Source organism: Terrapene carolina, unplaced genomic scaffold, assembly GCF_002925995.2.
Source record: "Terrapene carolina triunguis isolate 2854851 unplaced genomic scaffold, T_m_triunguis-2.0 Scaffold210, whole genome shotgun sequence".
NCBI classification, from domain to species: domain Eukaryota; kingdom Metazoa; phylum Chordata; order Testudines; family Emydidae; genus Terrapene; species Terrapene triunguis.
This window is the reverse complement of record NW_020664561.1, coordinates 6,826,691-6,839,499: the sequence shown is the minus strand read 5'-3', so window position 1 is coordinate 6,839,499 and position 12,809 is coordinate 6,826,691. Positions and strand designations below refer to the sequence as shown.

General features: G+C 50.9%; 1 protein-coding gene across 2 annotated transcripts in view; it reads right to left on the bottom strand.

Moving 5' to 3' along the window:
• Positions 1-4,611: 4,611 nt before the first annotated feature.
• Positions 4,612-12,809, bottom strand: part of LOC113407307 (retinoic acid receptor RXR-gamma) — a 109,465-nt gene continuing 101,267 nt past the window's right edge. For both annotated transcript variants that reach the window (XM_026655657.2, XM_026655656.2), the window contains exons 7-10: positions 12,232-12,364; positions 11,664-11,755; positions 6,798-6,903; positions 4,612-4,759 (exon numbers count right to left, since the gene is read on the bottom strand). In XM_026655657.2, coding sequence (XP_026511442.1) covers positions 4,612-4,759; positions 6,798-6,903; positions 11,664-11,755; positions 12,232-12,364 — 479 coding nt within the window. The remainder of the gene's footprint in view (positions 4,760-6,797; positions 6,904-11,663; positions 11,756-12,231; positions 12,365-12,809) is intronic.

Below are 12,809 nucleotides of genomic sequence, written 5' to 3'. Positions count from 1 at the left end.
TGAAGCTTCCCAGATCAGGCTCGGAGTCTTTAATAGCACAGCGATCTCCGTGGGGATAATCGTTACTAGACTAGGAGGAGCACATCAGAACAGATCAGTCCTCAGCTGTCCCAGAGCTCATGGTTCAGGCTGGTTGCAGACAGGCAGATGTCACTGCCCCCACTTTATTTGTGGAAGGTTTTCTTCAAAAGGGCTAGAAACTTGGGGCTTTTCTTCACTGCAGTGTTTGCTGGACTTCTAACCTAACTTCTGGCCACACACCAGAATGGCTAGTTCAATTTCCATGGTGCTTTCAGTTCAAACTAGCTGGCCCATCACAGACTGAACCTTAATTGCTGACGATGCTCCAGCTAGTACAGCTGTGTGGGGATGCAGCAGCTGGAGCGCCTCAGCAGCTAATCCAGTCACTCAGTAGGCTCTGCTAGGCTATCTTGGGTGGAATAACTCCAGTGTAGTAGTTTGAGTTAACTGTTGTGGCAAAGTCTAGCCCTTTGATTCAGTTTCTTCAGATGGAGGAGGGTTGGTGGGAAGCTGAGTCAGGATTGCAGTGATTTTATTATGAGTCTCACAGTATTTGGTGTTTTAAAGCCCCAGCTCCTGGAGTCCTGGGATTATGTGAGATGCTCAGCTTCCATTTAAACTAAAAGAGCAAGTTTCTAGCCCTCATGGTTGCAGAGAAAAGCTTTAAAACCAGACCCCAAAGGTAAATACAGAGAACTCAACATTTTGTTTCAATCTCATGATCTTTGAGGCCCTGGCTCGTGATTTTTGAATTCTGAGGGTTGGCAATACTCATGCTGGGATGAGAAGGGTGGGTACAGACCTCATCTAAATATTAGGATCCCTGCGAACAAATATCCCCTTGCTCTAAATGCCAGCACATTTGTTGGACGGCCTAATAGCCATGTGAATGAATGGCCTAGTGTTACTGCAAGGTGTTCCCAGTGCACTGGTTTTTTCTTTACTGATTGTTCCCTTGGCAGCACGGCTGCCTGGAGTCTGGGAAGCATAAGCCCAGCTCATGTTGGTAGGATTACATGTTGGTGATAGTAGGAGGTATATGGTCAGGGGTGGACCAGGGCTCTGGTGGCTTCTTGCACCGAGGCCCTCTGCTATGTGGACCCAGGAGGTTGCCAGCAAAGCCCATCTGCATTTCTTTCCACTAGCCACTGGGTTTCCAGTACTTGATCCTTACGCCATGTCACATTTAAAGCCAGGCGAATTATTCTGATCCGTGCTGAGCTTTTCCTGGGTTGGGGGAGGTGGGGGGAATGGGGCCATTGCTCTAACAACAGCATTTTTAGTCACGATTGAAGATGCTGCTAAGGGACAGACAGCTGAGCGGCTGGGGGGACTGGCTGGCTTAGGAACCGCCCAGCATGCAGCTCTATTCGCCCCCACTGGGAGTCAGGGCTGCTCTGCACACTCAGAAACCAGGCCCAAGGGCTCTCAGGCTGGACCTGCAGAAACCAGAGCACCCACTGGTGGAGGCAGAGCCCATCTTTCAGAACACCAGGCTGCTGCACGACCCAGGTAGCTCTTATTTCTTTGGCATTACCCCAGTGTCTGTCTCTCCAGGTACCCAGCAGGCCCCCATCACCCTAGTGTCTGAGCACCTCATCATCTTTACCCTCACACACCCCCTGCGAGGCAGGGCAGAGCTAACATCCCCACTGTACAGTGGGGCACTGGGGCACTAAGTGACATGCCCAAAGTCACCTTAGCACATTAGGTAATCGGACCCTTGGGTCCCATGTCAGTGCCCTAACCACAGAGCCATCCTTCCTGCCATAGGAAGCTGGGGCTTTGGCTCCAATTGTTAAGCCTGGCCCCGGACTGGGGCTGCCCTGGTTACACACTTTGGCTGAGTGAAAAGCCATTAGACGGATGCTGTTAGCCAGTGCTAGGCAAGGACACTGGAGCAGCACCCACGGAACTGGCCCAGCATGGGCACTGACCCTGCACGTTCCACGCGTACCCCCCTGACCCTAGCATGGAGGGACCCCACTCAGGCAAGGGAGTAGATCAGGCCCCAGGGCCTGGACTGCCCACAAAGGTGCCCATTAGTGCTACCTGGGCGCTGTGAACATCCGTCGCCAAGGAACAAGGCTCATCTCCAGAGACCACTGCAGCCAAACCCCATGCAGAGAATAACAGCGCTCCTGCAACAGTAAGGCCTTGGGCCTGCAAGCCACTGGGCGCTCAACTGTGGGTCCTGTTCCCTCCCTCCCCCCACGTTGCCATACAACTCCTGTATACTGGCCTAGGGCAGCCAGGGCACTCAGCACCTTGCAGCCTGAGCCCTACATTTGCCTGCATTTGAACCAGCCCCCTCAAGAGGTAAACGGCTGCATAGCCCATGACTGCCCCTCCTCTCTCCACCCAATGCACCCACCCTCATTGCAGCCAAGTGGTTGCATTGTGCACTTTAATTCAGACCAGTTTCCAACTGAGAAAGGCCGAGCCCCTTTTCAGCCGCTTACAATAGCTTAACAATGGCCAGTCAGAGCAAGTGATGTTCATGAATGGAGTACAACGGGGGCAAGCCCTACCCCGAGGGCCGGAGCCCCCTAGGCTGGCTGCAATGAATGGGCTCAGGACTAGTCTCCGCTGGGTAATTACCTTCACCGGGGCCCTGGCAATCCAGTCTCGCTGTGGTGGCAGCAGCGCTGCTGACACAAGACTGGCTGGGGAGTGGTTAGAACTTCCCTCTACGCCTCTGCCAGGGCGTGGATGAGAATTGCAGGTTGCACAGGACACCTTTACTTTGCACTCGCCATCTCTCTGGCTGCTCAGCTGCTGACTCCACGTACCCTCTCCTCCCCTCCCGAGATAGGGGATTGCTGCTGTCCATTGCCTATTACTGTCTTACACCCAGCCTCTTCTCTGCCACCTGCTCCCTTCCCCTTCCCCTTCCATCACTGCCCCCAGGCTGGGGGGGCTGCCATCCAACCCTTTCCCCCATCACTATCTTTCCACTCGTTTCCGCCCCTCACATTGCCTAAATCTGCCTCCTGCTCCTCCCAGTGCCCTGCCGCCCCCCTCCTCTCACCCACCTTTCCCAGTGTCTCTGCTGCCCCTCCCAGGCCCTGCGTCTCATCCTGGCTCCTGAGCCATCGAGTGGCAGCCATTTTGCCCATGGGCATGGCTTCTGGTCCCGTGGACTCAGCTGGGTGTGGATTGGGCACTGGTGTTTTGCAGCGGAGGGCTTAAAGGCTCAGGCTTTGCGCAGGCCCCCAGCTAGGGAATGCCGCTTGAAGGCGAGCCCTGTCTGCGCTCACCTGCTGCAGGCTGGTTCCCGGCTTGTGGGACGTTGCAGGCCTGTGTGGGGAGGAGAGGGTGCAGCTGTGGGGGTTTTGCGATGTGAGCACAGAGAGTAGGGTCACGTGATGGTGTCCTTCCCGGGATCGTGTGCAATTTGGCACCAGACGAGTTGAAGTTCTAGACTCGGGTACTGCACTGGTGGATGCTGCAGCAAAGCCTGGCTGGGCTAGTAGGCAGAAGGGGCATCAGCTGTGCAGGCTCCCTCCACCCCAGCCCATGAGGATCCCACACCCACCCGACAAAATGAGCCATTTCTGAGGAGGAGAGGGAAGATCGCGCTCCAGGTACCAAATGCTGGAAGAGAGGGAGGACAGTTTTGTACCCAGAGTGCTGCACTGGGGCTCAAGAGAGCTGAGTTCAATTCCTGGCTCTGCCACAGATGCCCTGTGTGACCTTGGGCAAGTCACTGAATCTCTCTGGGCCCCAGTTCCCCATCTGTAAAAATGGGATTTTCTCCCCCCTTGTAAGACCTTTGTCTGGTCCCCAATCTCCACGGCCATCTCTAGGTGCTGCTACAATAAAATCCTTAGCATAGCTGCTCAGATGACCCCTGCAGCTAGTGCTTTTGTGGTGGGGACCCCCCTCTCTGCTAGGAACTAATCTGGAACTCCCCAGAGAAGCTGTGATGGCAGCAAACAATGCCTGGAGCCCCCAGCCAAGCTCAGAACCTCCTGGGGCTAGGCCCCACACACATCCCAAAGATCTTACAAGCTAGACAAAGGGTGGGCAGGGAAATGGAGACAGCAAGTTAGTAGCAGAGCTAGGAAAAGAACCTACATCCCCTGAGTCCTAACCTGGCATGCTATCCACTGGACCGCATCAGTAACTGTTTCCCAGGGTGCTGCTTCAGATCTAGCCCATGCCTAAGCCCCGGGTTATCCAGCCCCTTCCCTCTCCCAAACTCTGTGCCAAATGCATCCTAGTGTGACAGAATAACACACGCTCGGCTCTGATCCAGGCCGATCTCTTATATATTATTTTAATTTATTTTTTTGCTTTTATTGTGAGTGAAAAAATAATTTAAACCGATTACATGTACAGGGGGAAAGGGTCTTGTTAGCGCTCTGATAAACTGTAGCGATTCCACAGCTGGCAAGGAGAGGGTCTGATGAGTCAATTCGTCTTTGTACAAATATTCCCACCTAAAAAGATCTGAGGGTTTATAAAGCCTCTCTCTCGATTACAAGCTGTCGCAGTACAGGACAGGGGCAAGGAGACTGGGCAGGAGCTGATGTGGGTCCACGATATCCTAAACTGTCCTCTACCATCTCCCTCCCAGTGACAGGGTCAGGTGATCTGGAGTGGGGTCTCGAGCATCTCCATGAGAAAGGTGTCGATGGGCGTGTCCCCGATCAGCTTGAAGAAGAAGAGGTGCTCGAGGCATTTCAGCCCGATGGATCTCAGCGCCGGCAGCCGGAGGAGGAGTTTGGCAAATCTGGAAGAATATGCCATGGAATCACAGAAGTTAGAGATGGGAAAGGACTATTGTCATTATTATTCCAGTAGAATGTAACCAAGATCAAGGCACCATTGTGCGGGGGCTGTACAAACTCACAGTAAGGGGCATCGTCTGCTCTGAAGAGCTTACAATCTAAATAGACAAGATATGTGAAGGAAAGGAAACAAAGAGGTGAAGCCTTTCACCCAAGGTCAGTAGCAGAGCCAAGAACAGAATCCATGCCTCCCGATTCTCAGTCCAGTGCCCCATCCATTAGCTCACACTGCCTCTTCTACATGTACCTGTACAGCCATAGCATTGTATCCCTGTCAATGCAGGATTGTCCCCCACACTGCTACACAGAACTGAGCAAATAACTGATTTTTTTCCATTTCAGGGGATGAAGTGAAAAATTCGGGAGAAAAATTCAGTTAGATTCAAACAGAAACTGATATTTTTTTTCAGTTTCTCTCTCCAAAATCGGGAGGGGGGGGAGGGGGGGGGGGACGACACCCAAAACAATACCTTTTTTTCGACCTGAAATGATTTTGTTGTTTTTCTTGGGTTTTTTGTTTCGGGTGCTTTTCACCATTTTTTAAAATAGTGAAATTTCAAAATGAAATGCTATTTTGAACCAAAAAGTCAAAACAAAACATTTTGATTTTTCTTACATTTTTTTCAGCCAATACTATTTGCCGATTTTGACCTGAGTTTGCAAGGAGTTTCAGTGCCCCAAAAAATGCAATCTACTATTTGCCGAAAATATTTCACTACATGGTCTAGTGTTCTGTCCAGTCTAGTTTTAAATAAGACAGGGATTCTATGACGTCCCTTGGGAGATTATTTCACAAGCCAAATACATCTGGAAGCTGTCTGATGCTCACCCTACATTTTCCTTCTCATAATTTCATCTCACAGTGGAAAAGCCTGTCACTTAATTCAGCTGCTAGTTCCTTTGCTCCTCTGTTTAATCTAATCAGAATCCCAGGGACTCAACTCATCTGTGTTAAAAGCACTACAAACCCCTCTCTTTATTTGGAGAATTTGGGCAAATTCCAGCAGCTGAGCAGGATACATGGGGACAGCTGGATGGTGGATCTTCTTTCTTGCCTGGTAAAAACCAGCATGTCTTTGGAGAACAAAAGAGGGAGAAATTTTTATCCTACATTTTCAAACCTCCAAGGCAAAAAAGGGTTTGGAGTCTCCGCCAGCGAGGGCTTGAACTAGTGATCTAGAGCTAAAACATGCCATTGAAATCATTGTTGAACTCTGTTTAAAAATGGATGGCCCCTAAAAAACCTTCATAGCCTATTATCATCCTCCTCTGCCCACCCGCTTCCTTTATATTATGGACCAAACGTGGCCACATTTACAGCTGACTGACCTTTATCCATGTCCCACTTCCTGTCTGTAGCACACAAATCTGTAGCCAAAAATCGCAATGCTGGCAGCACTTTGCTTCTTAGGCAGCTTAAATAGCAATATGATCTGTTATGTGTGCCAGCATTTCTAGAAACTAGCCAGGAGAGGGTAGTGTTGTACAACCCAGGAGAACGAATTGCAATGGGCTCCTGTAGTGGTTTACATGAAGGCAAAGAGCCAAAGGCAAGAGGACACTGCTGGTGTAGAGGACCAGAGATAGGATCAGGTGGGTTACAGAAATGTCTTCTTTCCTTGAACCAGCTATGATTTTTCATCAGAGAAACAACAAATTTCAGCCAAAACCAGACTTTTTTTTGGTTTTCAGCCAAAAATTCTCCAGTTTGGGGCTGAAATTTTGCTGACACAAAGTCATTTTATTCTACTGAAAGTGTAGGTGAAATGGAACAATGTTTACTGTTCATCCAAATTTCCAGCAGGGAAAAAACATTTTCTAGCCAGCTCTCCACAGATTCCTGCACTCCTGTCAGAGGAGGAACAAAGAATTGCTTCGGAACTGTGATTGGTGTAAATCTCACTATTCCACACCCCCAGGGAGCGTGCCACATGTGTCTGCTAGAGACAGAGATGCAGCGCTGTGCTACTCTATATTTACCTTCCAGGTTGTTCAGGGTACTTCTGCTTTGTATATGCTTCGAGCGTGGCATAGACCTTTTCTCGCAGGGACTCCACCTCGAAGGGACTGGACAAGCCCTTGGCATCTGGACCAGGGAGAAACCCAAAGCAAGAAGGAAATCATTGCAGAGTTGACGTTTCATACTTCATTTGGTTCACAGCTGAACAAGATGATCAATCACTAGAAAAGAGCTGGAGATAGCTCCTGAGAGCTGGCAGCAGTCTCTCCCTTCCGGCAGACTTTCTTCATTAACATTATCTGTCATATTATACAATGGCACCTAACAGCTTCCCCAGGGTGTTAGGTGTTGTACATACACATAGTTAGGGACAGTCTCTGAGTGTGCATTATGATACAGTCTTTAATGATACGATCTCATGCTGCCTCATTCCGCGCACAGGCTGGACAGAATCAAGGCTGTGTGTGAAAAAACGTAAATCGGATATTTCCTAACTTTCAAGTGCTTCCCTTTTGCACCCTAAATCAGGTTCTTTTTATGTAGATTTTAGCATATTTACATATATTTGTACACACACACACACACACACAAAGATAATATCTGTCTATTTATTCCCCACCACACTGAAATGATCTTAATGGGTTGGGGATTGAACCTACCATTCTTTTCCATACAAAATAGCAGTTGCTCTGGAGCATGAAGTGATCTGAAGTAAGGCTGTAATTTCCAAAGTGATGAGCCCACCCCAGGCTGCCCTGTGCTGCTCCAATAGAGCCTGCAAGTGGACATAACTGGTCTCTGCAGGTAGCACAGTTGGTTCTGTTACACGGTACCGAGATGGCCAAGGGAACAGAGGGCAACAATTCCAGCAGCACAGTACCCCAGCCACCACACTGGGGGGAGTACTGTGGTCTGATGGAGAAAGCACTGAACTGTTAGTGATGAGAGCTGGCTTCCATACCTGGATCTACAACCTTGGCCAACTCTCTGTTTCTCCTCTTGTCTCTCTAGATTCTCAGCTCTGCCATGTGTACGCATACAGCACCTAGCGCAGTGGGACCCCACTCTAGGTTGGTGAGATATTGCATGAAAGAAAGGTAAGAATGCTACCTACCAAATGCCCAGTACCCAGGCATGGAATTCGGCCTCCTCTTCCACACCTACAGAATGTACGATATCATGGAAAGGTTCCTTTGTGAGCAATGCTTTGGATGCAGTACTGAGGTAGGGCACAAGCTAGGTTTCACCCAGAGCCAGGACATGTTCTTTGTCAATGATTAGTTCCAGGGTTGGATTACTCTTTTGTGGCCCCTCTCCCCATTCCACCCTGAGGCCCCACCCCCGCTTGGCCTCTTCCCCCTGAGGCCCTGCCTGCCTGCTGCTCACATGGGGGAGGTGGGGAAGAGGCAGAGAGGAGTGGGGCCCATGGTCCAGGCGCCGACTCTCTTCTGGCACCCTGGCACCATTGTAAACCTGGTAATGATTAGTTCTTTTTCTTTACAGATTCAGTGAAGCTGGATGTAGCTCATAAGGCTACTACAGTGATTCATTGATACTGAGATTTAAGCACATTCTTTCCAGGCACCTGGTAACCTAGGACACAACATTTTTTCTGGATTTTCAGGACTAGATGCTTGTTTTTGTCAGCAGTCCAAGGAACTAACTGGTAGCAACTTGCAGGGAGGGTGACATGAGATGTGTTCTTTACAATACAGGGGTTAAAAAGCCAGCTCCTGAGCGACCACTGGAGCTAGCAAACGGGAGTTTAGAGAGGCAGATACACATAATAAACATACTGTAAGGTTAGGCCAATGCCCATCCCCCAAAACAAAACAAATCCCTGCAAGAGTACAAAGACTGCAGGGAGACATCCAGCAGCAGAGTGGGCTATCCAGTGTATTGCGCTGAATGCAGCAGGTATGGTATCTGCCTTGTGGGCAGGTGGTGTGTGTGTGCATTCGGTGCAAACAGCTCATGGCCCTCAGAGACTGAGTACAGGCTCTGGAGACAGGGCCGGCTTTAGGCCAATTCAACCAATTCCCCTGAACCGGGCCCCGCGCCTAAGAGGGCCCCGCGCCCAAGCCCCGGCACAGCATACCGGCAAGAGCCAGTGCGCCGTACCGGGGTGGCTCGGCTTCCCCAGGGGGCAATTTAAAGGGCCTGGGGCTCCCAGCAGGGGCCACCAGAGCCCCACTGCTGGAGCCCTGGGATAGGGCTGCGGGGCTCTGGAGGCTATTTAAAAAGTCCGGGGCTCCTGTTGCTTCTACCGTCCTGGCCCTTTAAATAGCCGCTGGAGCCCCGCCGCTTCCACAGGGCTCCCGCAGCTATTTAAAGGGCCGGGGCGGTAGAAGCAGGGGAGCCCCAGGCCCTTTAAATAGCCCCCAAAGCCCTGGGATAGCGGGGGCTCTGGGGGCTATTTAAAGGGCCGGGGCTCCAGCTGCCTCTGCTGCACCCCCTCCTGCCCGCACCATCCCCGCCCCCCCTGCCCTGCCCGCAGCCAGCCACTGTCTCCAGCCAGCCCTGCCTGCATCAGCCCTGCACCCCCTGCCCTGCCTGCACCAGCCCTGCACCCCCTGCCCTGCCCGCACCAGACCCGCCCCCCGCCCTGCCTGCAGCCAGCCCTGCACCCCCTGCGCACAGCCAGCCCCTGCCGCACCCCCTGCCCTGCCTCCAGCCAACCCCTGCCGCACCCCCCTCCGGCCCCGCCTGAAGCCAGCCAGTCCCACACTCCTCTGTCTCCAGCCCTGCCAACCCATGCCGCACCCCCCTGCGGCCCTGCCTGAAGCCAGCCAGCCCACCCCACACACCCCTGTCTCCAGCCAGCCCCGCACCCCTTGCCCTGCCTGCAGCCAGACCCTACCTCCAGTCAGCCCCTGCCCTGCCTCCAGCCAGCCCCATGTCCACTGGTGCCCTGCAGTTCCCAGGGCAGTAACCCTGCACACCTGCTTCAATGAGGGGGGCAGGGAGCAGCTGGGACCCACACATGTGCACACCGGGTGACCAGACAGCAAGTGTGAAAAATTGGGACACGGGGTGGGGGGTAATAGGAGCCTATATAAGAAAAAGACCCCAAAATCGGGACTGTCCCTATAAAATCAGGACATCCGGTCACCCTAGCACACGCCCAGGGAGTGGAGGGGACCCACATATGTGAAACGGAGCTCATTAATAACCGATCAACAGCATATATGATGCAATGTACATAATATATCATTTTATTATTTATATAGTTATGGAAAGTAAATAATACATGGAAGAAATGAAAGGCTTTTTTTTACATGTTTTTTTTTGGGGCCCCGCCAAAAATGTTCGAATTGGGCCCCGCACTTCCTAAAGCCGGCCCTGTCTGGAGACCAGAGTGGTTGAACTGGAGGAGCTGAGGAAGACAGGTACACAGAGGAGACTTTCAGGGTCACAGTAGAAAGGTCCCACCCCCGGTCTGACAGTCTCTGTGCTGTTGAGGATGAAAGTCTTGGGGAAGGAGAACATAAAGGTGGAGCAAAGAGAAATAATCCCATAGTTGGGACCCTCCTTTCAGGTGATGTCATGGTATCCTCATGTCATGGTATCCTCCCTCTGGGGGAGGGGACCCCTGTTATTAGGAACATACAGGTAATAGTAATGGGTAGGGTGACCAGATGTCCTGATTTGATAGGGACAGTCCCAATTTTTGGGTTTTTTCCTTATATAGGCTCCTATTACCCCATACCCCCTGTCCCGATTTTTCACACTTGCTGTCTGGTCACCCTAGTAATGGGGGTATTTTATTATTAGAAATATCGATAGTTCAGTTTGTGATGACCAGGAGAACCGCACAATGAATTGCCTGCTGGGTTTGAATTGTACTCATGTCTGTATGTATATTGATCTTTTAACCAATACTCACTCTCTTTTCTTTTTTAATAAATTTTAGTTTAGTTAATAAGAATTGGCTATAAGCGTGTATTTGGGTAAGATCTGAAATATTCATTAACCTGGGAGGTAATGTGTCCAATCCTTTGGGATTGGTAGAACTTTTTTATATGATAAATAAGATTTTCAGTAATCCTCATCATATTTGACTTGGGTGTCTGGGTGGAGGCCTAAGGCTGGGTTACTTTATGGGAAATGTATTGTTGGCTTCTGGGTAACCCGTGAGGTATTATAGAAGCTGTTTTGTGCTGGTTTGGTAAATCTAAGTATTGGAATATCCACCAGCTTTGGGACTTGTCTGCCCCATTCTTTGCAGTTCACCCTAATTGAGTGACCTCAGTTGGCTCCCCTGGGACTCCGTCACACCTGTCCATGACTTTTACTAAAAATACCCATGACTAAATCTTAGCCTTAACTCATAAATCTATCAGAATTCTTTGAGGGGGTCAAGAAACATGTGGCCAAGGATGATCCAGTGGATATAGTGTACTTGGATGATCAGAAAGCCGTTGACAAGGTTCCTCACCAAAGCCTCTTAAGCAAAGTACACAGTCATGGGATAAGAGGGAAGGTCCTCTCATGGATCAGTAACACTCACTTTTGTCAAGCCATATTAGGGCTTACATCTCCTGGAGGTTGCAGCAGCCAGATGGCAACGTGATCTCAACACACTCTAAAGAAATCATAGCAGTAGCATATGCACCATATTTAGCCACTAGAGGGTGACATATTCCTATACCCTTGAGAGAGTCTGACCTTCCTCCTAGTAGATGGTTATGGTGAAAGCACACCTTGTGGTGGGACACACTCACAGACACAGCATAGTATGGATGACCATAACAATAAGAGGATACATAATAATCCAGAAAGCATCTCCCCTGGATGTTGCTGAATGCCAATAAGAATTATTAGAGGGGGCCTTTGAGGGTGGTACCTGAAAGAGCCTTGAAGCATCCATTACCACCAAGACTTACCTGGGTTAAACAGGACAATGGCTCGCAGGCATCCCAGCTCGGACTTATCCATCTGCATGTCTTTCATTTTAGACACTAATTCTGTCAGAACTCTGCACATCGGAGACACAAGGAAACAGACAGAGACCGTATGGATGGCAAGGTCTGCATCTAGCATTAAATGCAACACCATGGCGATCTAGGGTGGAATGTTCCATAGATCAGTGCTGGCAAAGCACTCAGATGACTCTTGTGAGATTACAGATTTATTGGCATAACCATTCTCTAGGCTGGTGCATTCAGGCATGGCCCAGCTGTGGGGTCTGCATTAGCAGCAGCTGAATAGGAGCCTTCTAAACATGGTGATCTAGCTTGGAATGGAAGCTGCTATCATCTTTATTATGGGGGGGACCATGGAGATGACATGGGGGCAATGCTGCGTACGTGACTTGTGAAACACCTGGGGACAAAGGCCCAGTGTCAAGGGGAGATGTTAGCAGGAATACGTGGCAGGTCTCCCTTAGGCGTGATCTTGCACGGAGGGGAACAGATGTCACTCTAGCTGATGGCAGAGAAACGGAGGCAATACCTGTCGAAAATGGAGCCCACGCCGGCACTGTGCGCGCTGCTGCGGTGCACATGTAAGCCTGTGGCGAGCAGGATGCCGTCTTGCACGGTCACCGAGCGATGGGAGAACGAGGCAATGAGCAGCTCATTCCAACCTGCAAGAGCAAGAGACAGGTGCATGTGCGATGCCAGCAGCTCCCCACTGAAACACAGGGCACTGTCCCTTTAAATCAGGGCTGCATGCAGGGACCAGTGCAGGCTCCATTACACCAGCCCCTCTGCAGAGATGTAATGGGAGAGGTGTCTTCAGCCCCATAGCATCTTGGGAAATCCCAGCCCTCCCGTGTTATTAACAAAGGGCTGAAAGGGAGGCTGGGGGCAGGCAGAGAGAGGGACTGTGAGGAGTAGGATGCTGGGACATGTGGGGGGCTGGAGACTGTGGGAGAGCCCCGAGGGGGAATGTGAGGCCAGGAGGCTGACAGAGAGGAGTTGGGAGGGACGGACAGGAGTGTGATAAGGAGATTCTCCACCCCCAGGGCTTAGGAGAGGACTAGAAGGGCAGCTCCCTCATGCCGGGGCAGGGGAGGGCAAGCAAAGCCC